This window comes from Pseudorasbora parva, chromosome 2 (assembly GCF_024679245.1).
Source record: "Pseudorasbora parva isolate DD20220531a chromosome 2, ASM2467924v1, whole genome shotgun sequence".
Taxonomy (NCBI): Eukaryota; Metazoa; Chordata; class Actinopteri; order Cypriniformes; family Gobionidae; genus Pseudorasbora; species Pseudorasbora parva.
The window spans coordinates 60,184,605-60,197,489 of NC_090173.1; the positions used below are offsets into that span (position 1 = coordinate 60,184,605).

The following is a 12,885-nucleotide window of genomic DNA, read 5'->3' on the forward strand; positions in this document are numbered from 1 at the left end:
TACCAGAAGCCTGTGATTAAAAAAAGCTATCTGGAGATGGAGGCTGGTGGTAAATGAATGAAGAGATGGGTGGCTCATACCAGAGCTTCAAGTCTGTACGAAGTCTGCCAGCCTGAAAGAGCGCAGATGCAATCCTCCTCTGATCCTGTGACGGGACCGTCTGCCTCATTTTAGTGGGCAGCTAAAATGTATCTGGCTCACATGCAGGAGCAGGACCAGGCATAGAAGTGGCATCATGCTCCGGATTCAAAAACAATGAAAGATTAGAGATGTAATATCAAAACATTGTTTCTCTTAAGTTTGAATATGAGTAATTATACAATTTAGAATACATGTCATGTCCATTTATGATAATTATATTTTTTTAAACTAAATTATCTTAAACTCTTTACCTGCCAAACAGAATTTTCCAAGTAGGTATGTCTGCAGACCGGAGAACTCCAAATGGGGGCGGGGACTCCAATATAGGGCGGGGACTCCAAAACGGGGCGGAAACGCCGATGTGGGGCAGGATCTCCACGAGCAACAACTTTAACCATTGGATGTGGATTCAATTAAACATAATAAAAGGTCATAATAAAACTCAGTTTTTAACTGAAATTTTCTCAATTGCTCTTATACAGACAATTATTATTTTTTATATATATAAAGTAATACGTAAATATAAAATGTTACATTCTACAATATATGTACTATATATATATATATATATATATATATATATATATATATATATTTATATATATATATATATATATATATATATATATATATATATATATATATATATATATATATATATATACAGGGCTTGACATTAACACCCGCCAAATGCGGGTAGATTTCAGCTGTGGCGGGTAAGGCAGCCACTCCCACTAGCCACTTTGGCGGGTTGAATATAATTTCAGCCAACAGCTAAATGAAATGCGAAGACCGTCGTATCACAAAATTAAAATTGTCTTACAATTAGTGATGGCCAAATGAAGCGTTTCAAAGCACTATTGCTTTCTGATACAATTGTGTCAAAAATGGTTCGTTACTCGAAGCTTCATTCAGATAAAAATTGCAGCACCATCTCCTGGTGAAGTAAATGTAATGCAACAAAGCTGACAACCATAAAATGCAAGTAGGCTTATGTTCACGCCCCGTTTATTACGTGTTTACCGAGGCGATCAAAGCTGAAACAGTGTTAGTGCTGTGAAGCTCATTTATGTAGGTACATTTTACAGATACTGAGGAATTTCATGTGTTCACCTTGATAATAAAACATTAATGATGTGTGCGTGTGTAATTATTTATTTAGACAAGGACAGAAGATCAGACCAGCTTTAAAAAGCTGGAAACCATCACAGAAATTCTATTGGTTTCTATTAAAATACCAATAGGAACCGTTGGCTTTTACAATTTAAACCACTACAGATTTTTTTTTTCTTTGTGTGTGGGACATATTCCATTAGGATGTGATGCCCCCACCAATAGAACCCAACACATATCAGAAGAGACCCGCAGAGACCACAATAATTCCCATTACAACCAATACAATTCCCATGAAAACCATTAAATGCAATAGAATTTCAGTAAAAGTGTTTTTTATTTATTTATTTTTTTGTTTTATTTATTTATATATATTTTTAGCATGGCAGTATCATGTGTGAAAGCACATAAGAAATACAGCCGGCAGGTTTCAAACCTGTCAACACTGATTGGGCTGTGAAAGCAGTCAGGTGGTTCACTACAGGAGTGAAGCAGTTTATTTGCTTCAGAAGGCATTTTCACGTGACTAGTGACGTAATGATACAAGCTCCGAAGCAGTGGTTCATTTCAAGGACCGTTCGAGTTTGAAGCAAGCTTCGGAGCATCGGTGTCAGACGTAACATCACTACTTACAATTCTTTATCGATCAACTTGCAGTAAGTGAAGGCGGGATAGGCGGAATCGCGCTGAATGACAACAAAAGCGTGCAAGCTCTGTCACACGCGCAATCAGTTCTCCTTGTCAGTGTTGGGCAGTAGCATCGCTACATTTCTGAAGATCAATCTCAAATTGGAAACCAACTGCCAAGTCGCGGATATACTTCCCTTTCTACGTTCCTTTCTGCCTCGCGCAGACGCGCACAGATGCGCGCGAGCCTTTCGAAGGACTCCTTTGGCAATGAGCGCGGAAAGACGGGTTCGTCACGTGCACTGGATACGCGCACTATCTAGTAGTTGACGTTTGTTTCCGAGCACTCAGTTCGCTGTTGCACGCGCGTCATCCGCGCGGTGACAAAAGAGAAATCGTCTTCAAGTTTTAAAAGAATCTATTGTGTCGCTTGAATAAAACACCTCTTATTAAAAGCATCGGGGTCCAGCCTGGCCACCTCTTGATATGAATGAATGAAACGTTTCCATGGAGAACACACACACACACACACACACACACACACACAAATATAGGCACGTTTTGTTTTTTGCCATGTTGGTATTTGGAGCAGGTCTTAATTCTTTTGCTACTGTAGCTTACTTTGAGCTGAGTTGAGTTGTAAATGAACTTAGTTTCCTGCAAAAGTGCCCAAGTCTAAATTGAGCATAAATGCAAACACATATCATACACATAGGCTACAGATGAGCATACACACACTCTCGACACCTGGTTTTGTCAAGGGGGTAATCTAGCGCTCGGAAAGCGTTCCACCCCTAGGGGCTGCCATTGCTAACCAAGCCATCACCTGCTGTTAGCATCCCATTGACTCCCATTCATTTTTGAGTCACTTTGACAGTGAATAACTTTACATCTGAGACGTTTAAAGACTCCATTTGTCCATTGTTTATTTCTAAAGAAACATGACAATGTATAAAAGGCTCCATTACCTTGTATCTTACACTATCGCCCCGCAGAAGCTGTTTTTGTAAAAATAGGCTAACGATTGCGTCATAACCAACGCGACCCTGTCGCACAGTTGAGAAATTACCGTATAGACCTGAAGAGACGCTCAGAGGCAATCTTTTACTGTCTATGAGACAGTCGGGGGGACGTGGAGACATGTCCTGGAGACTAGTCTGATAAAGTCAAGGGGGAAGAATGGGGAGAAGCCCATAGTGAGCCAAAAGCAACGGGAGAAAATATTTAAACAACGTGATTCAGCTTTCGCTTTCCACATCTACTAGAAGACTCACAGCTGTCAGACAGGAGGCTCACGTCACATCTACGTCGTCAAGCTCAGTCTGAGCCTGCGCAGTTCGCTCAGCCATCAGGAAGTGAGCGCCCCTAGGTTGACTTCATTCTTTCGCCGTTGACGTCAATGGGAACGCTCGGTCCATTTCTTTTACTGTCTATGGGTTTTGTTAATATTATGGATCACTTGTTTTTGTTGCCAAATCGATTTCGACAATTTTTGAATAGCCTAACTGAAAAAGTATGCATGTCTATCTGCTTTTTTGTCTATCGAATTTTATTGATCACAGAGATAGCGTTGATTGGAATGAAGTTGGTTCAATGTAAAATTAAATAAATAAAAACTAGCTTAGATGTAGTAATCTACTTTTGCCAAGTTGCTGTAGCTTAGCTTGGTACATTTCCTATAGGGGGGTGGGGTAGTTTCAGTGAAGCTTAATTTAACATAGAGTAGGCTATCTCACTCTGCATGTGAAAGTTTGAAAGGGTTTTAAATCTTCTTAATCAAGTAAAATGACTCAGAATCAAGTAATTTAGGCATGCCAAAGTCAACTTTAATCATATAGAATGTAATTTCCAAACTGCAAAATTGTGGCCAGTGAAAATGCTGAGAGGCTAGTAACTTTGGAAAACCACTAGCCACAGTGGCTGGTGAGCAAAAAAGTTAATGTCAAGCCCTTTATATATATTTAATTGGAAAAAGAACACTAATATATACAACATATATTGCTTAAAAAATACATTGGAAAAGTATAATGATATCATGTTATACCATGCACACTTCAATATACTTTTAAAGTAAAAATCTAATATACACATATATTTTTGCAGTTTTTCATTTCCTGTAATGGGTAGGTTTAGGGGCAGGGGCAGTGTAGGGGGATAGAAAATATGGTTTGTACAGTATGAAATCCATTACGCCTATGGAAAGTCAATATGTGCTTTTCCCTCAGACTCATGTCCTGTCTGGAAACGACAGACAGGACAGTGGAAAGATCCATGCTTATACTGTAAGGAAAGTGTCTGTCCAGATGAAATTATTGATCCATGTACCTAAAAAATTTAATCAACATATTTACTAACACATTGAATTATCACACTAATTTATCACTTATCACAACTAAAAGTTGAGGGGAAAAAAAATGATAAAAAACTCCATGAATGCTGTCTAAGAATCGTCAATATCATTCTATCGTTCCCTTAATATCAATGCCAACTTAACACCAGAAAACAACAACACTACGCTTAAAATCATAATTTAAAACGAGCTAAAATTACACAAACTATCAAACGAACGTTATCAAACAATAACATGTCGCAAATTGACTTACCTTTAGTGTCATTTTCTTCAGCGCGCTTTGAGTGTCGTGTCTTCATGAACCATAGTGCCTAAGTGTCGTCAATATCATTCTATCCTTCCCTTAATATCAATGACAACTTAAAACCAGAAAATAACAACATTATTCTTAAATTCATCAATAAAACTTGAATAAAACTCAAATTAAGCTAAGATATGACATTATTTCAAACAATCTCATATCGTATGATCGACATAATGTTACCTTTAGTGTTATTTTCACTAATAACTTTAGTGTAACTTTAGCGCGCTTTTCTGTCAGTGGGAAGCCACGCCCCATTTTGGAGCTTCTACCCCGTTTTGGAGTTCCTGCCCCCATTTGGAGTTTTCCGAGCTGCCGAATTTTCTCGAATTTTCCGGGTTTCCGTGTTTCGTGCTGGTCGCAGATTATTTATTTTTTCTATGTGCCTAAGTCAAGTCTTAGGGTGGGCTTTGAGTTTACTTTCTTTGATAACGGATTGTGCCACAGAGTATGGCGGCGAGCAGGGACGTGGGTGAGGCAATCGAAAATCAGACCTGGACGTTGCCAGGCAACGAAGAACTGGCTTTCCCCACTGGAAAACGAGAGCCCTTCGGGAAGTGAAAACGCTAATAGAAGCACCCAACGTGGGGCTCGAACCCACGACCCTGAGATTAAGAGTCTCATGCTCTACCGACTGCGCCAAAGCTGGGGAACAATAGTCTGTTTGAGGGGGGGAAGAAAGGGAAGAAGGGGGAAGAGAGGAAGAAGAGAAAAAAAGGGAAAAAGAGAGGGAAAAAAGGGAAAAGGAGAAGAAAAGAGAAGAGAAAGATCTTTATGACTTTGTCCCCCAAACAGAAAAGTTTTTGCAAGTCTATCTTTATCATAAACTATCGCAAAAAACGTTTTTTTGTATCTTCCTATACATTTCTATGGGAGTAGAGCTGATCACAAGGTTGCCGGTTCGAATCCCACTGCTACAAGAAACTTGTAGGTTGTAACTTTAAGTTGTTAATTATGTTTTATCATTAAAAAAATCACATAACTGGTTTCCACATTACAGAAATAATTTTTGTTATGCCTTTTTACAATATTGTTTTAATTATAATCACTGATTCTATATATTTTATTTACATATTTTATTTACAGTTCTTAAAACTTTTTATTTTAATTATATTCAGTTTTTTTTACTGTAGTAAAAAGGAGGAAATTTATTTATTACTCAGTGTATCCTGGCATTACAATATTTTTATAATTATAAGTACATTATACATTATAAGTTCCTTTTACTCTTAAATGATACTATAGCAAAGAAAATAAATAAAATAAAAAACAAAAGAGAAGCATTTGTGATCAAAACAGCAAACTTTTATTTCTTTTTAATATATATTATATTCTTTTTAAAGTACAACAGAACAGGAAACAAAGAACTATACACATAGAACAATATAAAGATAAACTATTTACAAAAACTATTAAATATAAAGATAAACTATTTACATAAACTATTTACAGTTTCTTTTTAATGTCCTCCAACCACTGCTCTTGTGGAACCGTCTCTACAGAGGGGCAGTATACGGTGCCCTTGTACTGGCTGTGCCCAGTCTCTGCTGTCCTGAACTGCCCGCATTTCTTGCACGTATTGTGCAGCACTTTGCGGGTCAGTTTTCGAGCTGGAGGAGCAGTAGGAGGGGCAGGAGGAGCAGAGGAGAGGCTGACCCTGAGAGCCTGTGGAGCAGCAACCAGGACAGGCCCTTGTGAGGCCACAGGCGTCAGCATTACGAGTCGAGTGCCTGGGGGTGGAGCAGGGAAGAGTTGGCGCTGGGCTAGTGGCCTCTCTGCGGCTGGTGCCACAACCACTGGGGCTGAAGGGGTATTCCTCTTCCTCTTCACCTGGGCCTGACCCACGGTGCTGCTGGGCAGGTGGTACTGGTGAGTCGGACCTGGCTGGGGGGGCGCAGATGGGGGGCGCACATTGGCAGGGAGTAGAGGGTCAGCCGCAACAGACAAGCGGCTTGGCAGTTCCAGTCCCTGCAGCACTACCGCAGTGTCCTGTCTCTTCACCCGGTTATTGTGCCACTGAACCAAGGTGGTGTGGCTCACATCTACCAGCTGTATGGTGGTCTGCTGCATTATTGTCCCATTGGCCAGAATGCGCCGCCTGATCTGCCTGTAGTCCTCCAGGATGAGGTCCCATCTGGACACTGTGCCAGTCCCCTTCTTCCTGGGACTCCGATAGATGGCACAGAGCCTGACAAAAATGGTCTCCATCAGGCGAGAACAATCTGGCCACTGGGCAAGTGGGGCAGTGGTGGTGAGTGCATGCCTCTTCACACTCTCCACACCTGGAGTGAACTCCTGCCTCTTCTTGGGGGACCTGAACCTTCCTGTGTCCAGCCTGCTTTTGTGTCTGGCAGGAAACACCACCCTCCTCTTATCATAGTCCAGCAGGTTCTGCCAAAGAGCAACAATATTGCTCACCTAAGCAGAGAGAGCATAAAATACACAGCAAATGAGAAAACAAAACATGTGCGAGTGTAAACATGTAAGACAGGTCAAAGTGAAAAAGTAGAATGTTCCTGACCTGCTGGTTGGTGAGAACCAGAGAGGTCTGGTTCCGAAGCTCAACAAGATATTCCACCAGGCTGTCGACTCTGTCCTGGCCTGGCACACCAGAGTCATCCACAGCCTGAAAAAAAAACAGATATGAGCAACAATATGAGGACAGTGAAGTGAGATACATAAAAACTGGCCTATAAAAATGAATGGATTGCTTCTTTGTACATTATCTGTAATGTTTATGGCCTTTTTGGGCAGGATATTTTTTGCTGATTTTTGTTGAAAACATCTACTTTTGGAGATCTTGGAAACCGTTAAAAAGCTATAGGTCAGCTCAACCTGTGTTTTACTACCAGATCAGTTTGAAATAAATGCAGGTAATGAAAACACTGTTGAATCATTTACAATTACTGTATAAATAAAAACAATATTATATAACACCCTAACCCTAACATAATCACAATGGCTTTACTTTTTAAGGCATCATGAGCAATTTATCGGTCAGTGCACATTTAACAAGGTAAATACATACCACAGACTGATCAGGAGATGCGGTGGCTCCTGAGGAGGCAGCAGACTGGGTGGAGGAGGCAGCAGGCTGGGTGGAGGAGGCAGCAGGATGGGTGGAAGAGGCAGCAGGCTGGGTGAAGTAGGCAGCAGGCTGGGTGGAGGAGGCACCAGGCTGGGTGGAGAAGGCAGCAGACTGGGTAGAGGAGGCAGCAGGCTGGGTGGAGGAGGCACCAGGCTGGGTGGAGGAGGCACCAGGCTTGGTGGAAGAGGCAGCAGGCTGGGTGAAGTAGGCAGCAGGCTGGGTGGAGGAGGCACCAGGCTGGGTGGAGGAGGCAGCAGGCTGGGTGGAGGAGGCACCAGGCTGGGTGGAGGAGGTACCAGGCTGGGCGGAGGAGAGAGACTCGAAGGAGGGCGTAAAGCGGGAGGAGACAGAGAAGCTTGGGTCATCGGTCAGACTTGGCACACAAGTAGTTTCATGTGCTTGGTCTTCCCCGAAGCCCTCGTTTTCTTCGTCCACTCCTTCATCAACATCCTCCAGCATGTTCTCCGTCTCCTCTGAGTCGGGGTCCACCACCAGGGGCTGTCCAGTCTGACTCAGGAGATAGTCAACACCAAGCAGCTCTCCTTTGAAAAAGAACAAAAATATACACATACGGGAATGATAAAATTCATCTTCAGTTAACCTGAGACATTGCAAACCCACAAACCAAAAGTATTATGTAGCCAGATAAGGGTAAGACATACCAGTGTATTTGGCAGGTGGCCTGAAAGTTGGCACAAAAGCCCGGCCAAACACCTTCAGGCTGTTGGTGTTGACACAGTGGGCCATATCCCCGGCGTAGGTCAGAAGGGACGCTGGTTTGCTGGTCACTGCCGCAGTCCCCCGATCCTGATTCCACCTGTTCAGGCCTTCCAGGAGGTAGAGCTGGAAATTCAGTGCATTGGCACTGGTTCCTAGAAGAATAAAACAACAACATTTATAGCAAAAAAGCCTTGCCTTGCAATCTCAATAATAAATATAAATTATTTGAAACATCAAACATGTGAGACACAAACCTGGAATGAACCTGTTCAGGTGGCAGTGAAAAGACTCCAGGGACGTGGACCCTCTGGCACAGCGATACCTGGTCAGGATGACCCCTGCCTTTTTGGTGGTGCCTACCTCAGTGTAGAGTGGCACTTCTGGCAAGTCCTGGATGCACCTGACATGGCGTTTCTGCACACGCCAGATGTGCTCCATGCGCACTTCATCCAGAAGTGGCACACCCATGAGGTCCCTCCCATTTGCTCCACCCAGCTCCTGCAGAAGCCTCTCCATCAGCCCTATGGTGGCCTCCTCACCGCGTGTCCTCCTGCGGCAGTAAAGGCTGAGGTCCTTTTTACTGATGCTCCTGTCCACCAGGAGATCAGTAATACCTGGCACACCCTCCTGCATCAGCTGCCGTCTTTTTGCCTGCCGCAACAGGCTGAGGTCCCCTGCATCCCACTCAAAGATGCAGGCAGACAGGCATCCCATGAAGGTGGGGTAGAGGGGATGGGCGTCGGTGGTGCAGCCCACGGCCAGCCTTCTCATAAAGTGCCAGATGTCCAGCCGTATGTGGAGGTCTGGCCATTGCCCAAACCTGGACTGCAGCTTGCTCGTGCCCTCATTCACGCAGCAGCCACAGTCCACATACAGCAGCACTGGCGGAGGAACGGCAGCCTGGTGGTACCGCTCCATGACACCAGCCACCATCCTGTCCAGTCCTGGCCCCTCCTGCACCGACAGGACACTGGTCAGGATCTGGCCGACCTCGTTGCCAATGGAGGTCACCCAGAGTGCTGTCCCCCGTCCATGGCCAGCCAGCTTCTTTGTGATCTGGAGTTTACAAATGTAACAACACATTTATTATGTACTGTTTTCACTGATAACAACATGAATGTTTATCTGACAGTGTTTAAGAAATATGTAAGTCTATCACAGAGTCAGATTATTAATTACCTTTTTGGTTGAATCCATCTTTAAGATGGTGCCAAAGGTCGACGTGATGCTGGCCTTGATGTGGTCGATACGGCAGAGGATGTCCCTGCCGTATACGGACAGCAGCCATCGACTGGTGGGGATGTCGATGGGATCTGGAGGCTCCTGGCAGCCCACTGGAAAGAGGCTGGGTCGGTCCACAAAGTCAGCACACTCCCCAAGATAGTGTGCCAACCGATTCAGCCATTCCTCCCCATGGTTCTCTTTCAACTGCCTCACCAATCTAGCTGGACTGTTGCCCAGCGTCCGGTCCCGAAGCAGCCTAATGACACGGATGTCACAGGCAAACCTGAAATTGTTGCTGTGATTAGTTATATGTTCATTGGAGAGTGAATTCAATAATTTAAGTCTTCACAATCAACATGTGCTTTACTCACTTGCGGGTCAAGATCAGCCGGAACATTTTCTGGTGAGGCAGGTCAAGCTGGTCCCGGACAGTCTGACTTGTTGACAGATAGTTTAGAGAACACACAGTGCACCTGAGTGTCTCTGTCACCATCAGGTAGTATCTGTCAATGTCCAGGACCTTCCGAGCCCTCTTGTGGACACCGTAGCCCGTCAGGTTCTTGCCACAAGCTGGGCACGACACCCTCACCTTCCACAGGTGGTAGGGCATCCACACCATCAACCGATGGGTGAAGAACCGGTCAGGAGTTGGTGTCTGGTGGTAAATGAGGGCTGGGACCGGGGGCTCATACCACAGCTTCAAATCTGGCCGCAGCTTGCCAGATTGAAACAAGGTGTTGGCAATCCACCTCTGGTCCTGCACAGGGATGGTCTTGCTCATTTCACCTGGCAGCCAGAATGAAGCTGAGGCACTAGCAGGGGCTGGCAAGGATCCTCCAGGCTCCTCCTGTTTGAAAGACAATTTGATTATTGGATAAATAAAGGCTGCACTAATATACACCACAGCCTATCCAATAGTTCTTTCTTTTATTGCTCTGATGCAATTTTTACAAGCAATTGGTCAAATTTCAAAACTCTTAATACTTATATCACAACAGATAATCAAAAGTGCAATTTTTCAAGCATTTCAGCATTTTTTCAATTGTATTAGTACAACATGCAAAATCACAAAGTATGCTTTTCTCTACTAAGTGGTTCACATATATAAATGTTTAATTCACAGTCCCTGCTTCTTACTATCAAACTTTTGAGTAGCATCTCTTCTCGTTTAGTTTAACTAGAATGAAACCATGAGGTCAGGTTTTGAAAGAATCTCTAGCTGTGTTACAAGTGTGATCAGTTTGGAGTTTTGTACTAAGAGTTAAAAAATTTTTATTTACATTTGTGGTGATATACTCACAGAGGAAGGAGCATGACTGGGAGCCCTCAAAGAGGATGGAGATGGGGTGGTGGTCCTCACTGGTGAAGGAGTAGGACTGTGAGCCCTCAAAGAGGATGGAGAAGGGGTAGTGGTCCTCACAGGGGAAGGAGAAGTGGTAGTGGTCCTCACAGGGGAAGGAGCAGGACTGTGAGCCCTCAAAGAGGATGGAGAAGGGCTAGTGGTCCTCACAGGGGAAGCAGAAGGGGTCCTCACAGAGGATGGAGCAGAAGTGGGAGCCCTCACAGAGGATGCAGATGGGCTGCGGGTCCTCACAAAAGATGGAGAAGGGGTGGTGGTCCTCACAGAGGATGTAGCAGGACTGGGAGCCCTCACAGAGGATGGAGAAGGGGAGGGGCTGGGAGGAGAAGGGCTAGGGGTCCTGGAAGAGGGTGGAGGAGAGGGGCTGGGGGTCCGCCGATCCACTAAATTTGGCTTCAGAGAAGCCAACTGGGACCCACCAAACCGTGACTTAGTGAACTAAAAAGAGAAACAAAGTTAATTGCAATTATTCACCTATATAGTGAAATATCATGACAAACAGAGTACTGAGGACATTTTACTGTTCTTCACTCGTTAAAAACCAGCCAAAACGCAAATATTTGTATTTAAATCTAGTGTTGTGTAGGTTTAGAGTTTAGAGTAAGTGTATGCAATATCCTCACTAATATTATATAGTCAAACAAAAATTAGTTTATGTATAAAAATGTTAATGGCCTAACTGATCAGTCTGCAGGAGTATGCTAGAATCATTCTGAAGTTAGTGGGCTGTAAATCTTATCAAACAAATACAAAATTAATCTAAGTAAACATTAATTACAGAGGAAATACTCACCATTGCCAAACTTGGAGGGGGCCTCAGGAATGTCCGTGGGGCAGGAGCCGTGTCTGAAGCCTCAGACAGAGGCGGTGCAGCAGAAGACTGAGTGGCAGCAGCAGGCTGCTAAAACAACAGCAGAAGGGCATACGATGTAGTGAAACAGAATTTTAACAGATATGTAATGCAACATTACATGTCATTTTCAAATAGATCACCTTAGTGCTGTGGAATCCACAGTTGCAGGCCATGGACCCTCTAAAGAGGGTGGTCTGTCCATGGGCCTGCATGGGGCATTTCTCAATCTGAAAAGATAAAAACCATTATATATTGATATTGTCCACACAATTGTCAGGAGACCTGCATTAAATGTAATGAGATACTTTACCTTCTGATAGAGGTCGTACCACTTCCGCTGCCTTGGGGCTGGCCTGTTTCCTCCTCCAGAAGGCCAGACCCCAGAGCTGGCAAAGGCCCTCAATCTCGCCATCCACTCACCATCTCCCATGGCCTTGTGGCTCTTTGGTTTTGTGCTCATCTAAAAATAACATGGAAATAACAGTAAACAAGTACTGGACAACTACACTGATGTTTTCCCCACCATTTAATTATAATGATACAACTATAAAAAATATATATATTTAAACAAAACTTCAAACTAACTGAATGATGGCATCCCTTACCAAAACTAACCATGGTTTTACTACAAATAAAAATGAATTATATATAGTTAAATATAAAATATAACAAAGTTAAACCATGGTAACCACAAATTAAGCATGGTTAGCTATACTTACCATTGTTAAACCAAGGTACTAAAAACTGTGGTTATACAATCTCCAAAAAACATGGTTACTACATGTTAATTACAATAAAACCATGGTTAATATGAGTATGAGGGGTGACTATATCTACTATATATATATATATATATATATATATATATGGGCAATTCGTGATTAATATGACCACAATAAATAAACACAAACATGTTTACTATAGAAAAACCAGAGTAAATATGAGGGATGACTACATTTACAGCCATAACAGTTTTTTTTTCATTCAAACCAAGCTAAATGATGTTTCATATGAAATACTATGGGCAATTCGTGATTAATGTGAACACAATAAATAAACACAAACATGTTTACTATAGTAAAACCAGAGTTAATATGAGGGATGACTG

The 12,885-nt window shown here is 43.0% G+C and overlaps 1 protein-coding gene across 1 annotated transcript in view; it reads right to left on the minus strand.

The window, feature by feature from the left end:
- Positions 1–5,978: 5,978 nt before the first annotated feature.
- LOC137049487 (uncharacterized) overlaps positions 5,979–12,885 on the minus strand; it is a 21,287-nt gene continuing 14,380 nt past the window's right edge. Inside the window, exons 8-18 of the mRNA XM_067428014.1 lie at positions 12,088–12,237; positions 11,918–12,004; positions 11,718–11,825; positions 10,865–11,362; positions 9,936–10,411; positions 9,520–9,820; positions 8,595–9,396; positions 8,283–8,492; positions 7,561–8,162; positions 7,054–7,158; positions 5,979–6,950 (exon numbers count right to left, since the gene is read on the minus strand). Coding sequence (XP_067284115.1) covers positions 5,979–6,950; positions 7,054–7,158; positions 7,561–8,162; positions 8,283–8,492; positions 8,595–9,396; positions 9,520–9,820; positions 9,936–10,411; positions 10,865–11,362; positions 11,718–11,825; positions 11,918–12,004; positions 12,088–12,237 — 4,311 coding nt within the window. The remainder of the gene's footprint in view (positions 6,951–7,053; positions 7,159–7,560; positions 8,163–8,282; positions 8,493–8,594; positions 9,397–9,519; positions 9,821–9,935; positions 10,412–10,864; positions 11,363–11,717; positions 11,826–11,917; positions 12,005–12,087; positions 12,238–12,885) is intronic.